General features: G+C 44.0%; 1 protein-coding gene across 1 annotated transcript in view; it reads left to right on the plus strand.

Moving 5' to 3' along the window:
- The window catches only part of myo15aa (myosin XVAa), a 60518-nt gene that overhangs the window by 4912 nt on the left and 38106 nt on the right, over positions 1-17500 (plus strand). Inside the window, exons 6-16 of the mRNA XM_084070682.1 lie at positions 173-263; positions 991-1094; positions 2366-2429; positions 2598-2711; positions 3428-3589; positions 3942-4055; positions 11796-11854; positions 12108-12231; positions 16199-16294; positions 16565-16696; positions 17154-17279. Coding sequence (XP_083926808.1) covers positions 173-263; positions 991-1094; positions 2366-2429; positions 2598-2711; positions 3428-3589; positions 3942-4055; positions 11796-11854; positions 12108-12231; positions 16199-16294; positions 16565-16696; positions 17154-17279 — 1186 coding nt within the window. The remainder of the gene's footprint in view (positions 1-172; positions 264-990; positions 1095-2365; positions 2430-2597; positions 2712-3427; positions 3590-3941; positions 4056-11795; positions 11855-12107; positions 12232-16198; positions 16295-16564; positions 16697-17153; positions 17280-17500) is intronic.

The following is a 17500-nucleotide window of genomic DNA, read 5'->3' on the forward strand; positions in this document are numbered from 1 at the left end:
AACATGCACAATGAAGCACCCAAGCACAAGAGTAAATCAATTATACATGGACAGTGTTTTTTCTTGTGTGATTGTGTGTGTTTATGTGTGTAAAGGGTGGCTGTAGCTTAGTGGGTAGAGTGGGTAGTCTGGTTTCTCCCACAGGGTTAATAAAAGTATCCCTTTTTTGCAGTGGGGAGAGTGGCTCTGGGAAAACACAGGCCACCAAACTGGTCCTGCGCTACCTGGCAGCAATACACCAACAACACAACAGCACACAACAGGTACACACACATGCACACACACACACACACACACATGCAAATGCAGGTTTGTGCAGAGTTATATTTCTGCATTGGAAAGATACAGACACACACATGGAACCATGGGTTCAAACGTGAAACAAATCTAGCTGTTGTCTTTTTGTGTTTGTTGATGTTTTGATAAATAACAATCATCTCTGTATCTCTGGCGGCTCTCTGTCTGGGGTGCAGATTGAGGTACTGAGGTCTCTCCATGCATGACCTTTTGCATTACACTTGAAAACTCATCTGGTTGTTGTCACATTCCTGTGTCCTGCCTGCATTGCTGTGATTTGTTTGTTGTATGTGGCTTTTATTGTGGGCGTTTGTGGACTTTTTTCCTCATCTCACTCGTTCAAGAAATGGTTATAAACATCATAATGTTTGTTGGCATTATAGACAGTGTGATAACATTGTGGTTTGGTGTTTGCATGTGAACTTGTTGTGAGATTTCCTTTTGCTATCCTGCTTGTAGCATAATGCCTGATTTACACTTTGTTGTACGATGGTGTCGTGTGCCAAAAAGCCGATCAACAAGCTCACAGCAACCCATTGCATCGTGATGCATTGTGAGCTTGTTGCTCCACTATTTTCTGCATTCAACACCATCTCACCACAGAATATAAATTAAGCATACAGTAACTGTCTCCCAGTGGATCACTCATTGAGGATTAATGTAATTAATTATGTAATTTTGAATGCTCCTTAGATTCTTGAGGCAGGTCCTCTTCTGGAATCTTTTGGAAATGCCAAAACCGTTCGTAATGATAACTCCAGCCGCTTTGGGAAATACATAGAAGTGTTTCTGGAGCAGTGAGTATGAAAAATGTGTCTTTCTTCTCTGTTTCTGTCGTACTTAGATACTTACGTTTCTTTCAAGCTATAGTTACCTGGCCATGATATATTAGCAAGGGATAATTGACGGCGAGCCGGTCATTGTTGAGAAATAAAACAGGACGATTAAATCCCGACGTGGAGCAGAGAAAGTATTCCTTGCATACGGTAATGAAAGTATTCCATGAATTTATGCCAGGTGCGGCCGTCCGTCCAGGAGGTGTTGACCACATATAGAATCGATTTTCAGTTACTGCATTGTCTATTTCTCGCTTCAATGTAATAAGTCCAATTATAACACGGCTTGGTTGAATGCTTGATTCTGATTGGTTAATTACTGAAATCAGTGGTGTGTTATTTCTGGATAATGATGGCTGAGCTCAATAACAGACCTCTGTCTAATCAAAGGCTCAGAGCACCTGCTGCGCTGCTTGATTTTGTGCTGTATCCAACATGGCAACCATGTAAACAAACGCACAATGTAATTTACAGCTAAACGTTGCTCTCAAGAATGTTTTTGAAAACATTTGAAGCGAGAAATAGACAATAATAATAATAACTAGAAAATGTGCTCCTCGGAGCACAGGTCTGTTCAGCCAGTACTGTTCCTGATTAACCCTGTCTTACCTCACTTCAAAAGATATAATGATCTTTTGAAGTGACATACCTATTTATAGGACTCTATTTCATCATGCGTCTCGCTAGCCAATCAAAGCACACCCTTTCAACATATTGTCACGTGTCACGTGAAGCTTGACCAATGTTAGCTTGGTGGACACACGGAAGGACGAGAACGAAAACATAGTCTCCTGGCGGAGACAATAATAGCTTTTCATAAACCCAAGGACGCTTTATATCAAAACAATGAACAACTAACAGACAAATTAACAAACAAACAACAAACAACTATATGCCACAAGCCTGAGAGAATAGGTGTCTTTTCAAGGCAGCTTTAAAAGAGTCAAGTGTTGGAGCATGACTTTTGGGTCAATTTATTAATTAATTTATTAAGTACCCGTGTAATAAGCGGGATAATTGACGGCGAGCCGTCATTGTTGAGAAATAAACCCTGACAGGGTGATTCAATCCCGACACGGAGCAGAAGGATTTAATTGCCCTGAATTATCCGTGGCATATTGTTGGTCAGCTTTATCTGTTTGTGCTCTGTGATCAAGGAACCATAAATAGAGATTCCATGCATTCCTATCTTCCAAAACTCAGCATCACTTTAATATTACTTCCTACTACAGGGGTGTGATCAGTGGTGCCATAACCTCTCAATATCTTCTGGAAAAGTCCCGTATCGTCTTCCAGGTAACACATTATATGCATACAAGCACACATGCACGCACGCACGCATGTACACACACAATGTACAGTACACACAAATACTCCTACAGTACATTTTACAGTGCTTGCGTGCTCATGCATTGTGGATTCACGCAAATGTGTATTTGTGTGTGTGTGTGTTTCCCTCTCCAGGCCAAAGATGAGAGGAACTACCATATCTTCTATGAAATGCTGGCAGGGCTGCCCCCTCAGCAGAGACAGGCTTTCTATCTGCAGGAAGCTGAGACTTACTATTACCTCAACCAGGTATCTGTGCACAATGCAGTACAGCATAATGTCATCTGCATCATTTGTGACCCGCTTTACTGAAGTCATTCAAGACATCACCCAAAACACAAGTCAATAATATTTCCTTTCTCTCTCTCTTCTTTCCCCCAACACGGTCGAGGCAGAAGGCCCCCGCCCTAGAGCCTAGGGTCTGCCTGACGTTTCTTCCTGTTGAATTAAGAGGGAGTTTTTCGTTGCCACTGTCGCAAAATTGCTTGCTCAGGGTGGGATGTTGGGTCTCTTCTCTACATGTAAAGTGTCTTGAGACAACTTGTTGTGATTTGACACTTTAATAAAATTGAATTGAATTGAATTGAATATGCTTACGCATCTTCCAAATACTCCAGAATCACAGCTCAACAAATCCCACTTTTGAGAAAAGCAACATCAAGCGATGAATACTAAGTAATCATATTCAAGTCTCTCTCTCTCTCTCTTCCTCTCTCTCTCTATCTCTCTCTCTCTCCCCCTCTTTCTCTCCATCTATCTCTCCATCTCTCTCTCTCTCTTTCTCGTTCTCTCTCTCCGTCTCTCTCTCTCTCTCTCTCTCTCTCTTTCTGCTCTCTGCTCTCTCTCTCTTTCTGTTCTCTGTGTTCTCTCTGTTCTCTCTGAGTCTGTGTGCTCTCTCTCTCTCTCTCTCTCTCTCTCTCTCTTTCTGTTCTCTCTGTGCTCTCTCTCCCTCTCTCTCCATGTAGGGAGGGGATTGTGGGATAACAGGAAAGAACGACACAGAGGACTTCCGGCATCTGCTGGCTGCCATGGATACTCTCCGCTTCACCTCCGAAGACCAGTCGGCCATCTTTAGAGTTCTGGCTTCCATTCTGCACTTGGGCAATGTTTACTTTCAGAAACATGAGGTGCGCGTTAATCTTTTCAAATGAATACTATTTCTGCTTCTCTCTCTACCCCTACAGTCTACTCCTCAGTATAACGGATACATCTTTATTCCTTATTTAGCTCTTGCTTTAGCACTTCCTCAAACTCTTAATGACACAGAGGGAGAGTATAGTGACTTCATCCTCATGCCATGACAAGTCATGTCTTGTATGCTCATCCCATCCCATCTTTCACCTCTCACTTTCTCTCTGCCATTTTGTTTCTTCAACTGCCTCTCTTTCTGTCTCTCTGTATCTCTCACTCTTCTCTTTTTCTCTTTCTCTCCAACCCCTTCTCTCTCTCTCTCTCTTCTCTGTCTGTGTTGCATTACAGGCAGATGGCCAGGAGGTGGCGTCCGTTGTGAGTGCTCAGGAGATCAGAGTGGTGGCAGAGCTGCTTCAGATCTCACCAGAAGGCCTACAGAAATCCATCACCTTCAAAGTCACCGTCAGTAACAACCTGTGTGTGTGTGTGTGTGTGTGTGTGTGTGTGTGTGTGTGTGTGTGTGTGTGTGTGTGTGTGTGTGTTGTGTGTGTGTGTGTGTGTGTGTGTGTGTGTGTGTGTGTGTGTGTGTGTGTGTGTGTGTGAGTGTGAGTGTGCATGACTGTGTCTACTTGTATTACTATACTTGTGAGGTCACTCTAGATTGACCTCTGTACACCTAAAGGTCACAGCCGGGGCAATGTGCCAAGCTGGCCTCTATCGTATCTCTCCTATTCTTTTCCTCTCCCTCTCTCATTTCTCTCCATCTCTTTGTTTCTCTGTCTCTCACTCTGGCTCTCTCTGTGTTTCTCTCTCTCTCTCGCGCTCACACACACACACACACACACACACACACACACACACACACACACACACACACACACACACACACACACACACACACACACACACACACACACACACACACAGACACACACACACACACCACGTGCGCATGCATTGGCCAAGGTACAACATCTTTTCTCCAATGTACATTTTCCACGAAAATCACTACGTGATTTCACTGACAAAACTGTACACCTAGTGAGACAATGGACTGGTCTTAACACACACACAACACGTGACATTATATTTCACAGTAAACGTGAGGGTAGTATGGGTGTTCCCAATTTTTAATATATATATATACATATATTGCTACGAGGCTCTCCCATTTGTTAAATATGCTGAACAATGATGACCAGTATGTGACAGAGCTTGCACGTTCATTTCTGTTCTTGGACATAAAACAACATAAGGTCCCCCTGGCATGTGGCTCGGATCCTAGCTGCCTAGGCTTCAGGAGGAAACTTAGTGGAAAGCTAGACAGTCTCTGCCCCGGCTTCGGTGTGTGGTCGGTGTGTGGTTAAACGATATGCGCTGTTGGGCTGATGTTACCTTGAAGTGGGTAGGGTCTAACTCTGAGGCGATGGCTGTCTCGGAGGACTTTATATCTGATTCCAGTATCTCTGTCAGAGCATTTATGACTGTGTGTGGAACAGAACACCAACTCCCAGTGACTAATGCCCGAGGTCGCCTCTTATGGGCACAACAGCAAAGGCAGCGACAACACTGGACTGAGCTGAGACTACAAGGGAAGACTGCATGTCTCCCTGCTGCGGACCATTCTGTCTCTCACTCTGTGTTCAAAAATGTTGCTTTAGACGAGTGCATAGTTGTCTTTACTCTGAAAGCGAGGTTGCAGGTTTTACCATCTAAACTTAACCTCTCCATCTGGTTTCCAGGCAACCGTGCTCCTCACTGTATACATCATGGTCATGAACAAATAGCTGAAACCATGTCCCACATCTTAAATGGGTGCCATGTATACAGGGGGCTCTACATAAGTAGGCATGACAGAATAGTGGATTTGATATCAAAAGATATCTCTTCTATTTTCAGGTCCTCCATCATGCTGTATAAGCATTCTACTGTGAAGCCAAGCATGTTTAGCCTGTGTAATGATGATTCTGTGTTCGCTAACATTTCAGCTAACACCCCTGATGTCATTGTTGTTAATGAAAACCATAGGGAGGTGTTCATTCTCGAGGTCGGCTGTACTTTTGATTACAGCTTAGAGGAAGCTTTCTTAACCAAAGTGCTAAAATATCATCAGCTAGAGCAGACCATCTCTCAGCTAGGCTACAGATAAACCTTTGGTTTTTATCTTTGGTAGCCTAGGGCACGTGCACAAGTTGGTTGTGAGGGGCCTTCAAATGGCCGCCCTCTCCAAAAGGAGGGCTAAACAATTAGCAAGGTACTGCTCAATATCAGCTATTATAGGAAGCCGCTCAATTTGGAGGAGGCATTGTTTCCTTTACCCATGATTGTTGTCTGCTGTGTTTGACAAGTATGCCAACATTATTGTAACAATGTTCTGCCTTATATGCACTTTGTAATTGGCTGTTGTCCCATTATCTGACTGCACTGGCAGTGTTTTATGTCCTTTGTACAAGGCATTCTTGTACTTCTGTTTATGTGGACATTGATGAATATTTCAAATGTGTGTGTGTGTGTGTGTGTGTGTGTGTGTGTGTGTGTGTGTGTGTGTGTGTGTGTGTGTGTGTGTGTGTGTGTGTGTGTGTGAGAGAGAGAGAGAGAGAGAGAGAGAGAGAGAGAGAGAGAGAGAGAGAGAGAGAGAGAGAGAGAGAGAGAGAGAGAGAGAGAGAGAGAGAGAGAGAGAGAGAGAGAGAGAGAGAGAGAGAGAGAGAGAGAGAGAGAGAGAGAGAGAGAGAGAGAGAGAGAGAGAGAGAGAGAGAGAGAGAGAGAGAGAGAGAGAGAGAGAGAGTGTGTGTGTGAGTGAGTGTGCATGACTGTGTCTACTTGTATTACTATACTTGTGAGGTCACTCTAGATTGACCTCTGTACACCTAAAGGTCACAGCCGGGACAGTGTGCCAAGCTGGCCTCTAACGTATCTCTCCTATTATTTTCCTCTCCCTCTCTCATTTCTCTCCATGTCTTTGTTTCTCTGTCTCTCACTCTGTCTCTCTCTGTATTTCTCTCTCTCTCTCACGCACACACACGCACGCGCACACACACACGCACACGCACACGACACGTACACACACACACACACACACACACACACACACACACACACACACACACACACACACACATGCAAATGGTGATGTTACGAGCCATTGTATCACCTTCAGCACCTTTTGGCCCAACACATACAAGAGACACCAGCTGATCACCGCAGAAAATGAGACAGAGAGAGTTCAAGTTCAAGTTTATTGCACTACACACTTGAAAAGTACTATGTACATTCAATTTTTTACCGATAACCGATATACCGATATTGTCCAACTCTTAATTACCGATACCGATATCAACCGATACCGATATATGCGGGGATTATTGTGATTAGGGTAAGCTCAAATTTCATATCACACACACCATATACAGTAAGAACTCCTGTAACTTATTTATAAAGCAAAAAAAAAAAAAAAACGATACCAATATTTTCCCGATATCAATTGTTATGCTAATATCGGCCGATAATATCGGGAGGCCGATAATATCGGACATCCCTAAAAACAATACATAAGAAATCTGAAATACTAGAAAATAATAAATCACTGCGCATTAAGGTCTCTACTGTTCATTATCCTGACCACCAGGGGTTAAGATTGTCTTTAGAGCTCCGATGCTCTTTAAGCCTTTTTCTGAAGGAAGGAGTGAGAACAGACCATGTGCTGGTTTGTTGGTGTCCTTCTGATACTTAGCGCTTTCCTTTTGCAGTGGGTACTGTAATAAATCCAGGTTTTGAAGCCGTTTTACGTTTTCTGAGTTGTTTGTGGTCTCAGGTTGCCAAACCATACCAGTAAGCCCCCTGTAATTAGTTCTAATAATAATAACAATAATTTTGTCCCCATTTCTTTAGGGTGTTTTTGTCACTGTATATTTACATATACTGGAAATGTCTCCTCTGCATTTATCAATCCTATAGCCTAACTACTGTATATTAAGGGCACTATTAGTACAGCGCTTGGGGTGCAGTTAAAGGCTAATTGTCTTGCTCAGGGACACTTCGACACATGAACGGGACGTGAACCAGGGACCTTCTGTTTCCCAAGTGGCCTTGTTGCTACCGACTCAGCTTTGGCCGCCCCTATAGTAGCCTGGTAGAAATTGATCAGGGTTTTTGTGGACTCTAGACATTTCAGAAAGTATAGCCTAGTCTCTGTTCTGTTGTACCGTCTTAATGACAAAACTGGTGTTTAGAGACCAGGAGAGGGTATCTGAGAGGAGAATGCCTACTGATGTTCACTTCTTAAAGTCAACAATTGTCTCATTTGTTTTCTCCACATATAGGCAGAGATTGTTGTCTTAACACAATATAATTAGCTCCCTTGCCTCCATCCTCTAGGTGTCCTTATTGTTGTCATTTATCAGTCCAATCACTGTGGTGTCATCTGCGAATTCCACAGTGCTGTTATGATTTGTTAGAGCATTTTCATAAAGCATGCAGGAACCACACAGTGACAATACCAGGTTAAAAATGTCTGTGAATGCATTTGATAGAGCAGGTCTTAAGGACACAACATGGGGTACCATCTGGTCCAGCAGCTTTGTGTACTTTGACAGATTAAAAAACATATACTCATGTCAGTCTCTGTCACTTGGCGTATTTCTTAATGAATAAGTGCGCAAAGGGTTCTGTGCATTTTCTGGTGGGTCTTGCTCTGTGTCTGTCCTACCGGCTCCCTCTGCTGGAAACTGTTTGTCACCCTCACTAGCCAATAGCCATCATTTTCCCTGAATCTGAATCTGAATTAACATTGTGTAATTAGGGGTCAAAACAGTGGAGCTTCAGCAACCCTATTGTTTTTGTTTTGTTAGTTTTTTCATTATTCTCTCTCCGCTAACAGTGGAGAGACACCTCAATGTGTCACTGTAATAAATAAGTGAATGTTTTTGCGATTACCTTGAAAACCGCTTGACCTATACAGTAAAAATCCATTCATAAGTTTTATCTCTCTAGTCATCTTTAGTCTTCTGCTCTAAAAATATCAAATTTTATGACTACATTGTCTCAAAATCCTTTTTTTTAAAAATCATTTCTGTTTGCTGATATAGTTTAAAGTAATTATAGTGTAATTTTGATGAACATTTATTGAACATTACAAAATTAACTCATCATTGATGGCATGGTTTCACTGTTTTACAAAATATTAGAGTTCCTGAGTTTCACATGGGTCCCCTGATTGCCTTGTGTTGAAAGACAGCTAGGACAGGGTCTGACGTGTTACCAGAGCATTGGTAATGTTAATACCGGAGCACGGTAACGTGATAAAAATCTATCCTCTCATACCCGTCTTCTTTTCAACAGAGGAAGAAAGACACTGTTTAATCTGCTATGATACTTCGTCCTCTCACCATGACACGTCTTCAGTTCCTGTTTAGACTCAATGTGGACATGTCTCTGCCTTCAGTTACCTGGTCCTGTCTGTCTGTATCAAGTAATCTCTCAAGACAGATTCAGAGCTGGTTCCCAGATTGGTATCAAGTGGTTCACTCACAGCTCACCCTCACATCATGTCCTCATCCATTCATTATGATACTGAAAAGCAAATGTGACATGGGGAGCTATCAACAACGCTACGGTATCAGCATGAGGGACGATTCTGTTTCTCCACAGTAATAGAATCGCCTCATAAAAACAAGGGATAACATTATATAGTGTATGAGTGCGTGCACACACGCACACACACACACACACACACACACACACACACACACACACACACACACACACACACACACACACACACACACACACACACACACACACACACACACAAACGCATGTACGCACACACACATTTGTATTTGCATATATGCTCAAAAGCACATTTTCATCAAACTTGTGTGACATTTTTAACCCTAAACCCTAAACCTAACCACAGCCCTAAATGTAAACCTAACCCCAACCCCTAATCCTAACCCCTAAATGTCAATCCTTGCCTTGATTACGACAACCAACCTGAATGTTTTACTATGTAACCTTAGCTCTAAAAAACTTTCTTAGCCATGAGAATGTGCCTTTCCTTCATGGGGACCTAAAAAAAGTTTTTCTTATAGGGATTTTTGGTCACACACACACACACACACACAGAACTACACACACACGCACACATGCACATGCACATGCACAAGCACATACATTTATTGCAAGGCATATTATAAGGTGCACACATGCATACTACAAATAACTACAAATAGTGCAACTAGCTCTGTGACACAATGTGAAAACCCTTCACCAGGTATATTACATGTGTGCTGTGCACCACTCAACTCATACAGTATACTGTACACGTACAAACATTTCTTTGCACTGGTATTTCTCATTCCCATGTTTTTGCTGAACACACAAGGCTTTTTAATGTGTATATTTTGAATAGTATTTTGTTTTGTTCTGTCCTCATGCTTGTATAGTCACAAACCTTTCTCCTTCTGTTACGTGCTGATCCTCGTTAGCCGACACCACAAAGTGACAGATGATGTCTTTTAGGTGTCCAGGGAGGGTATGTTTTCCATGTGTTTACTTAAACGTAGTAATCCGCGTTTTACATTTAAGAATCGTCAGGATTCCAAAATGTTCTCGATGTTGAGCGTTCAAATCCTGCTTAAGGTGGTGGTCATTATCATCCGTGTCTTGTCTATCATTTGCCATCATATACAGCAAAAATGCAAAGTAATCCTGTTCTGGACTCTTCCAGCTGCATCCCACTTTTGCATCTTCTCTCTGTCCTTGTTGTTGTTTATCCTCCTTGTCATTCAGCTTCCCATACACCTTCTGTCTACACACGCCCCCTTCTTTGATTTTCCTCAAACAATCATTTCCTGGTTGGACAGAGAGAGACGATTGTTGTCACTTTGACCGCCTTTGCCAGTGAGGGTGTTGATGGAGATTGAGAAGGACTCGTAGAGAGAGAGAGAGAGAGAGAGAAAGAAAGAGAGAGAGAGAGAGCGAGAGCGAAAGGGAAGGAAGGATTGCTTTGGAAGTACATCTTATCATGATGAGATCTGTGGCTGTCACCAACACACACACACACACACACACACACACACACACACACACACACACACACACACACACACACACACACACACACACACACACACACACACACACACACACACACACACACACACACACACACACACACACACACACACACACACACACACACACACACACATACACAGTCATGTTGTATAATTGAGTTGCTAATTATGTAGGAGTTACGTACAGTATATAGTTCCTACAGTATGTAACAGGAGAGCCAGTCATGCAGTAGAGAGACGAATAGATAGATATCTACATTCATCCGTCGGTGGTGTAAGACGGTGGGTCTGACTACATGAGACTACATGAGAGCAGGCAATAGTAATTTCCTCTCACTGGAAGTGTGTGTGTGTGTGTGTGTGTGTGTGTGTGTGTGTGTGTGTGTGTGTGTGTGTGTGTGTGTGTGTGTGTGTGTGTGTGTGTGTGTGTGTGTGTGTGTGTGTGTGTGTGTGTGCGCGTGCGTGCGTGCGTGCGTGCGTGCGTGCGTGCGTGTGCATGCCCAGTCCAGGTGGGAGCAAGAGGTTTCAAGTCTCATTGCTCCTTATCTGATTGACCCCCAGGACCCACTCTTTCTCACACACACACACACACACACACACACACACACACACATGGACTAGCCGCACCTGTGACCTCCCCCTTCACTGTAGAGCCGGGACTTTTGTCAACATTTTAAAGCTAGTCCCAGGATCCTACAGATGTCTGTAGTTTTGGCGAAGTTAAAAAACATATTGAAACATCCATTTAAATCTTCCTTTTGTTGACAGCCTGCGCCAAATTTAGCGCATTCCTGATCTTTTGCTGATCGGGAACGCACTTCCATGTTAAATTACGTTACAGGTCCCTAAATTGCTTCTCAATATCGGTGTGTTATTACTGGCTTTTCTCCCATATAAAGTAGTTCCCAGAACTACGCGGAGACTGTATATTTCCACTCCAGCCCCCAAAATGGCTGCCAGATGGAAAAGCCTGCACATCTGTATTTTCACCCTGACACATACAGTACATATTTTGCTGTCAGGGCACTGTATGTGATATGTATTGTTAAAATAGTTTAAGAAATGCTTGCTCTGAAATAAACATCATCATGATGGTGTGGTTTATGACTCTCTGTCCACTCTACAGGAGACCATGAGAGAGAAGATCTATACCCCTCTGACTGTGGAGAGTGCTGTTGATGCCAGGTGAGAGGACTTCAATTCCCAGCAGACAGTGCATGCAATAATGTACAATCCAATTTGATTGCAACACATTGTTCTCACCTGAAAATACATCATTTTTGTCAAAGGGTTGACAATGAAATAACTTGAATGTAAAGTATAACTTAGCCTTGTGTTGTCATACTCACCCCCTTCACAGCATCCTAGCAAACAAAGCAAAACTTTATGCTAGTCTTTTTACCCTCGCCTCCAATCCATACATGACTCTGTCCTCCAGAGATGCTGTTGCCAAGATCCTGTACTCGCTGCTCTTCCATTGGTTAACGGAGAGGATCAACGCCCAGGTCTATCCCTGCCAACATTCCCTCTCTATCTCCATACTGGACATTTACGGATTTGAGGTAAAGCTCATTATGAGTGTGTCATTATTGGATGTGTATATTTTATTGATATCAGGTGATTATCTGAATGACTTTTCATTATGAATTTAGTTGTTATTGTGTTATGAGGCTGTAAGGATTCTAGGATTCTCAGGAATATAGTAGCTACTGTATTATATACTATACAGTTCTGTCAGGGCAACTCTTGAATGGATAAAGGGCAACTCATGAAGGATAACATATTTTTTTATTGAATATAAAATGAGCAATATATTTATTATGGTTTGGCGATGAATTGGATCTGCTTTTAGGTACTCTGATAAAGCGCATCTCGCAACCATAGGGACTCTGAATCCCCCGTACATAAACAGCAGATCCAAAACGACAGGTGGTAGCTGGGGTGGTGGAGGGTGAGCAGCAACTTTTTCTTGCAAGACAGCAGTAGTGAGCGCAGCAGCAGCAGCATCAGCATGAGCAGCAGCAAAAGCAAGCAGGGCTGAGGCAGTGCAAACGTCCAGTTAAATAGAGCGGTCTGAGAATGAAATGAGTGTGATTTGATGAGTGGAGGTGAACGTGGAGCTGAGGCGGTCCAATGGTCGGCCGCCAACAACTGCACTGAGTTACCTGACAGAATTTGCTCTGCGCATGTCTGTGCCAAGAGCGACGCTCATTAAGTTTGATTCCTGATAATACATGATGGATGACATTTACTGTTGTTTGTCTGTTGTTACCTCTTCTTTGAACAAACTAGATGCTCGGCCCCGCTACGCGGGGCCTCGCGTCTAGCCCGCGGCCACGCCCACCTAGCGCCCGCGGCCACTTGGCAGCGCATATAAGTGGCGTAGCGTCATGAGGGCCAGTGGGGCCGTGGCTTGGTCAGTGAAGACCCTGTAGCGCGGATGATATGTGGCATAGAGGGGCAGATTTTAAATCTCCAGAGGAAACATCCGTGGGCTACCATTGGTTCAGCGATGTGTGCGGTCGCCCTGCGGCCCCTCCTCCTCGACCAATGTGCAGTATTGAGAGCCCTGACGTCACAACATTTGGAGCGATGGGCACTGCACTCTGGTTGGTTAGGGTACACCTACTGCCCAGGTAGAACCCACTTAAAGGCTGGATGGGCAAACCCAGTTAGGACCCGCCTCGGTCCCACATAAACGTGGCTAGTAGGGGCCCAGCTAAGGGCCAGGTAGAAGCTACTTATACTCGCATGGGCATCGCAGTTAAGACCCACCTCGGCCCCACATAGAATTGCCTAGGTGGGGCCCACCTAAGGGCCAGGTAGAACACACGTATGTCCACAATGACATTGCCGACATGGGGTCCATATGGTTTAGCCCACCTTGAAACCATATGTGAACTACGCTGGCGTGCTGGCTGGAATGCAAATGCTGCATTATACCTGTAGTGTGTAGTTTGATAGTTTGTGTGTGTAACAGACATACCTGCAGTGTGTAGATCAATGTCCATATGAAAGTCAATGCCCAGCAGTGTTGTTTTTTCTCCAGCAGAGTTTCTAGTGTCTCTATCTCTCTCTGGAAGATGTTGCACATGAGCTCTGCAGCCGCACTGAGGCGCTCCAACACAAAGACTCTGACATTAAGCTGCTTCACACAACAAACATCAGCACCACGCTGCTGTTTGTCCAAAAGACACAATATCTCCTCTCCCACCGACGTCATGTGTTCATTTATCGACAGCCGTACAGACTCCTTTTGACACATTTTACCTCGTTTATCCAGCTCTCACTGACTCTCCCCTAATACGTGGTTCTCAACCTGTCGGTGGGGACCCCCCACAGGCCAATGTTAAAATGGTAGCACTTGTTCCTCAACATAGTGTGAATGTGCGTGCAAAGTTGACCGCAATCGGACGCTGCATTGATGATTTGTGGCATTTTGTTCTAAACGGGCCACTCCTGCAAACTGTAGATGTGAATCTTAGCCAATCGGGATGGAATATGAAAAGTTAAACAGATCCGTCTTGAGCACATGACTATAGAGATCATGTGTACCGATTTGCGTGAAATGTAGATAAAATCGGAAGGAGTAATGTAAAGAAATATGTTTTACATAAGTCGGCCTCCTGGTGGCGCTATAAAAGGTAGATGTGAAAAATGCAGGGCAAAGGTTTTTCCTTGACCTGTAGAGAGTGCACATACAAAGTTTTACACAGATTGGTGCAGTTATAGGTGAAAACACATATCGGGCTGTTATAGCGCCACCATGAGGCTGATTTGAAAAATCTCAAGTGGAATTTCTTCCGGGGCATAGTGGGAATGTGGGTGCAAAGTTGCACGGAAAGTGCATGCTGTGTTCATAATTTGAGGCATTTTGGTCAAAACGGAGCAGTCCTGCAAACTTTGTAAGCCATTTTTAGCCAATCAGGATGGAATTTGAAAAATCTGAAGGACCCGTTTTTTTTAATGACTATAGAGATACTGTGTACGGATTTGCGTGATGTTTGGACAAAATATGTAGGAGTACTGTGGAAAAATGTGTTTTGCAAAAAGCGGCCTCCTGGTGGCACTATAACAGGGCCATGTGAAAAAAATGGGGCAGAGGTTCTGAATTGGCATCCAGGGAGTGTGTGTGCACAGTTTCGCTGCGATCAAGCCAACGATGCGGGAGATTAGCTATCCACAGACGGACGGACGGACAGGGGGTGAAACATACTCTCGCGCCATGCCTTTCGGCCTGGCGGAGACAATAAAAAAACGAAAGTAAAGGAAAAGACCATTACTGCAACAAAAGTAGTCAACAAACTGTACTATATAACATTGGCCAAATTGTCAAATAATATAAGAGAGGCAAACATGTTGAAAATAGCCGATCTACAAGCTTACAGCGCCTCTCAACGTGAGGCGTTGTGAGCTTGTAGATAAGCTATTTTCGCAATATTGACTTGTGGAAAGGAGTCAAACAAAATGGGGGGGGGGGTCCCCAGGTCAAATATGATTATTTGGGGGGGCGCGCGGCCTGAAAGGGTTGAGAGCCACTGCCCTAGTTGGACCGGAATTATCTGAAATTACTACATTACCATAATGCAGCCTAAACGTGCGTTGCACGGGGCGGTCCTGCCATTACGTTAGTTACTGGAGTTGCTGTGGAGCTACACAGTTCTCCACAAGACACACAAGGCCACAACATACACCATGTACAATGGACTAACGGAGCAGCAATAATAACATTCGCCGCACGAACGTGCATTGTTGACAAAGTGATTGCACAGCCGCTGCAGGCATGACAGCGACGTTAGTGTTAGCTACATGCCAGCTATCACAGCTCCCTGTCCGTCGTTGCTGCGACTGAATGTGATGGCTACAGCAAGCTCTCTGCGATGCCATTGTCTGGAAACTGCTCCTGGCATGACACGACCAATGAGAGTGAGCGCTGTCGTTGTTGCTAAGATACGGTGGCGTCTCTGCCCCATAGCTTGTAGATCTCTCACGCATGATTGGCGTAGGCTGCGTTGCCAGGTCTGACTGTTTGTATAAGCGATTTTGGGCTTATTTGGGTGCACTTTTGGGCTTGTTTCCATAGACCACGGCCGTGCTTATTTCTTTCCCGTGACCGATGTGGCAAAAAAAGGTGCAGAACGAACCATCCGGAAGTAAATTGCGAGATGAAATATATAGCACTTTTTGATTATTAGAGAAGGAGACACATGTGAAGGTGGAAAATGAAATGTAGGAGATTATATAGTTTTTCATGAGCGATTTTTGTAGCAAGTTGTGAGAGAATTGGGCCACTCCTGTGGGCGGGGGGCTCAATAGAACCATTGGGGTTTGAAAGGAGACGCTCTCTGTTTGAGTGGTAGGATGTTTCTCCTCTCCTGTCTCTTCTTGAGTTACACTGCAGCTAAAGAGACAAGGCATAAAGATGAATTACATCACATGTAAAAAACAAAAAAAACAAATCACCCACTCTGTGTGTTTTTGTGTATTTGTGCGTTTGTGTGTTTGTACGTCTGTGCGTGTGTATACCAGGATCTGACCTTCAACAGCTTTGAGCAACTTTGCATAAATTATGCAAATGAGTATCTTCAGTTCTTCTTCAACCGTATCATATTCAGGGAGGAACAGGTGATTCCACCTCTCTCTCTCTCACACACGCACGCACGCACGCACGCACCCACGCACCCACGCACCCACCCACGCACCCACGCACCCACACACCCACCCACGCACCCACACAGACATCACATCACTCCCGGGCCCACATAATTCTAACCTGGCACATGTATACACACACCATGCTGCTGCACTCACACACACAAAAACATACACACATAGGCCGCATGTTATATTACATGCTACTTACATACTGTACTGTGTTAATATATCTCTGTATAGGAGGAGTACATGAGGGAGCAAATCCCATGGCAGGACATCCAGTTCAACGACAACCAACCTGTTATGGACCTCATTGCTGCTAAGCCTCATGGGATACTAAGGATTCTTGATGACCAGGCCTGCTTCCCTCAGGTGTGATTTATTAAATGATTGCATTACATCTGCATTACTTAATTGAAGAATTGTTATTTTGATCAACGTTTGCCTGTTATCTCTCCTATGGTACCAACATCGATACAGCATGGAATTGTGGACAAAATCGTATCCAATGATAAGAAAATATTCTACGTTTTGGGTCTGAGCGTCTAAATCTCATCAAATGGTGGTCCGTGGCTCAAATGCTAGGTGGTGCACCTCTTTCTTCTCCTAAACTGTGCCTTGGGTTGACTCCCACAGTGTCAGTCCGCTCGCTACCAGTTCCGGGTGCCTGACACACAGTGACCTGCGGGAGGCCTTCGTAGAGGTCCACGTTTCTGATGTGATCAGCCCATCAAGTGCCGTTCATAGCATTTCATGTCTTGGTCCCATACTGTACAGCAGCACTGATTATCATCCTTGATTGATCAACATGTTGTTATTTTGTCGCCAGGCAACAGACCACACCTTTCTCCAGAAGTGTCACTACCACCATGGCAACAATGAGCTGTATGAGAAGCCAAAGATGCCTCTCCCTGAGTTCACCATCAAACACTTTGCTGGCCGGGTCACTTACCAGGTACTCATCTTCTCACTGGCTAATCTTTAGTTACAGTGCCTCTAACTGGTCATTTTCAACATATTTGTACTGAATGTTTTGACATTTGATTGATATTCACCATTGATCTCAGTGATCTTGAATTTGATCTGCACTCCACCATCCACTTTGCTGAATTACGTAGTCCGAAATCACTCACTACACACTACATAGTCCACTCTAGTGAGTTTGCCATTTTGTAG

This window comes from Gymnoscopelus microlampas (assembly GCF_963454915.1).
Source record: "Gymnoscopelus microlampas genome assembly, chromosome: 11".
NCBI lineage: Eukaryota > Metazoa > Chordata > Actinopteri > Myctophiformes > Myctophidae > Gymnoscopelus > Gymnoscopelus microlampas.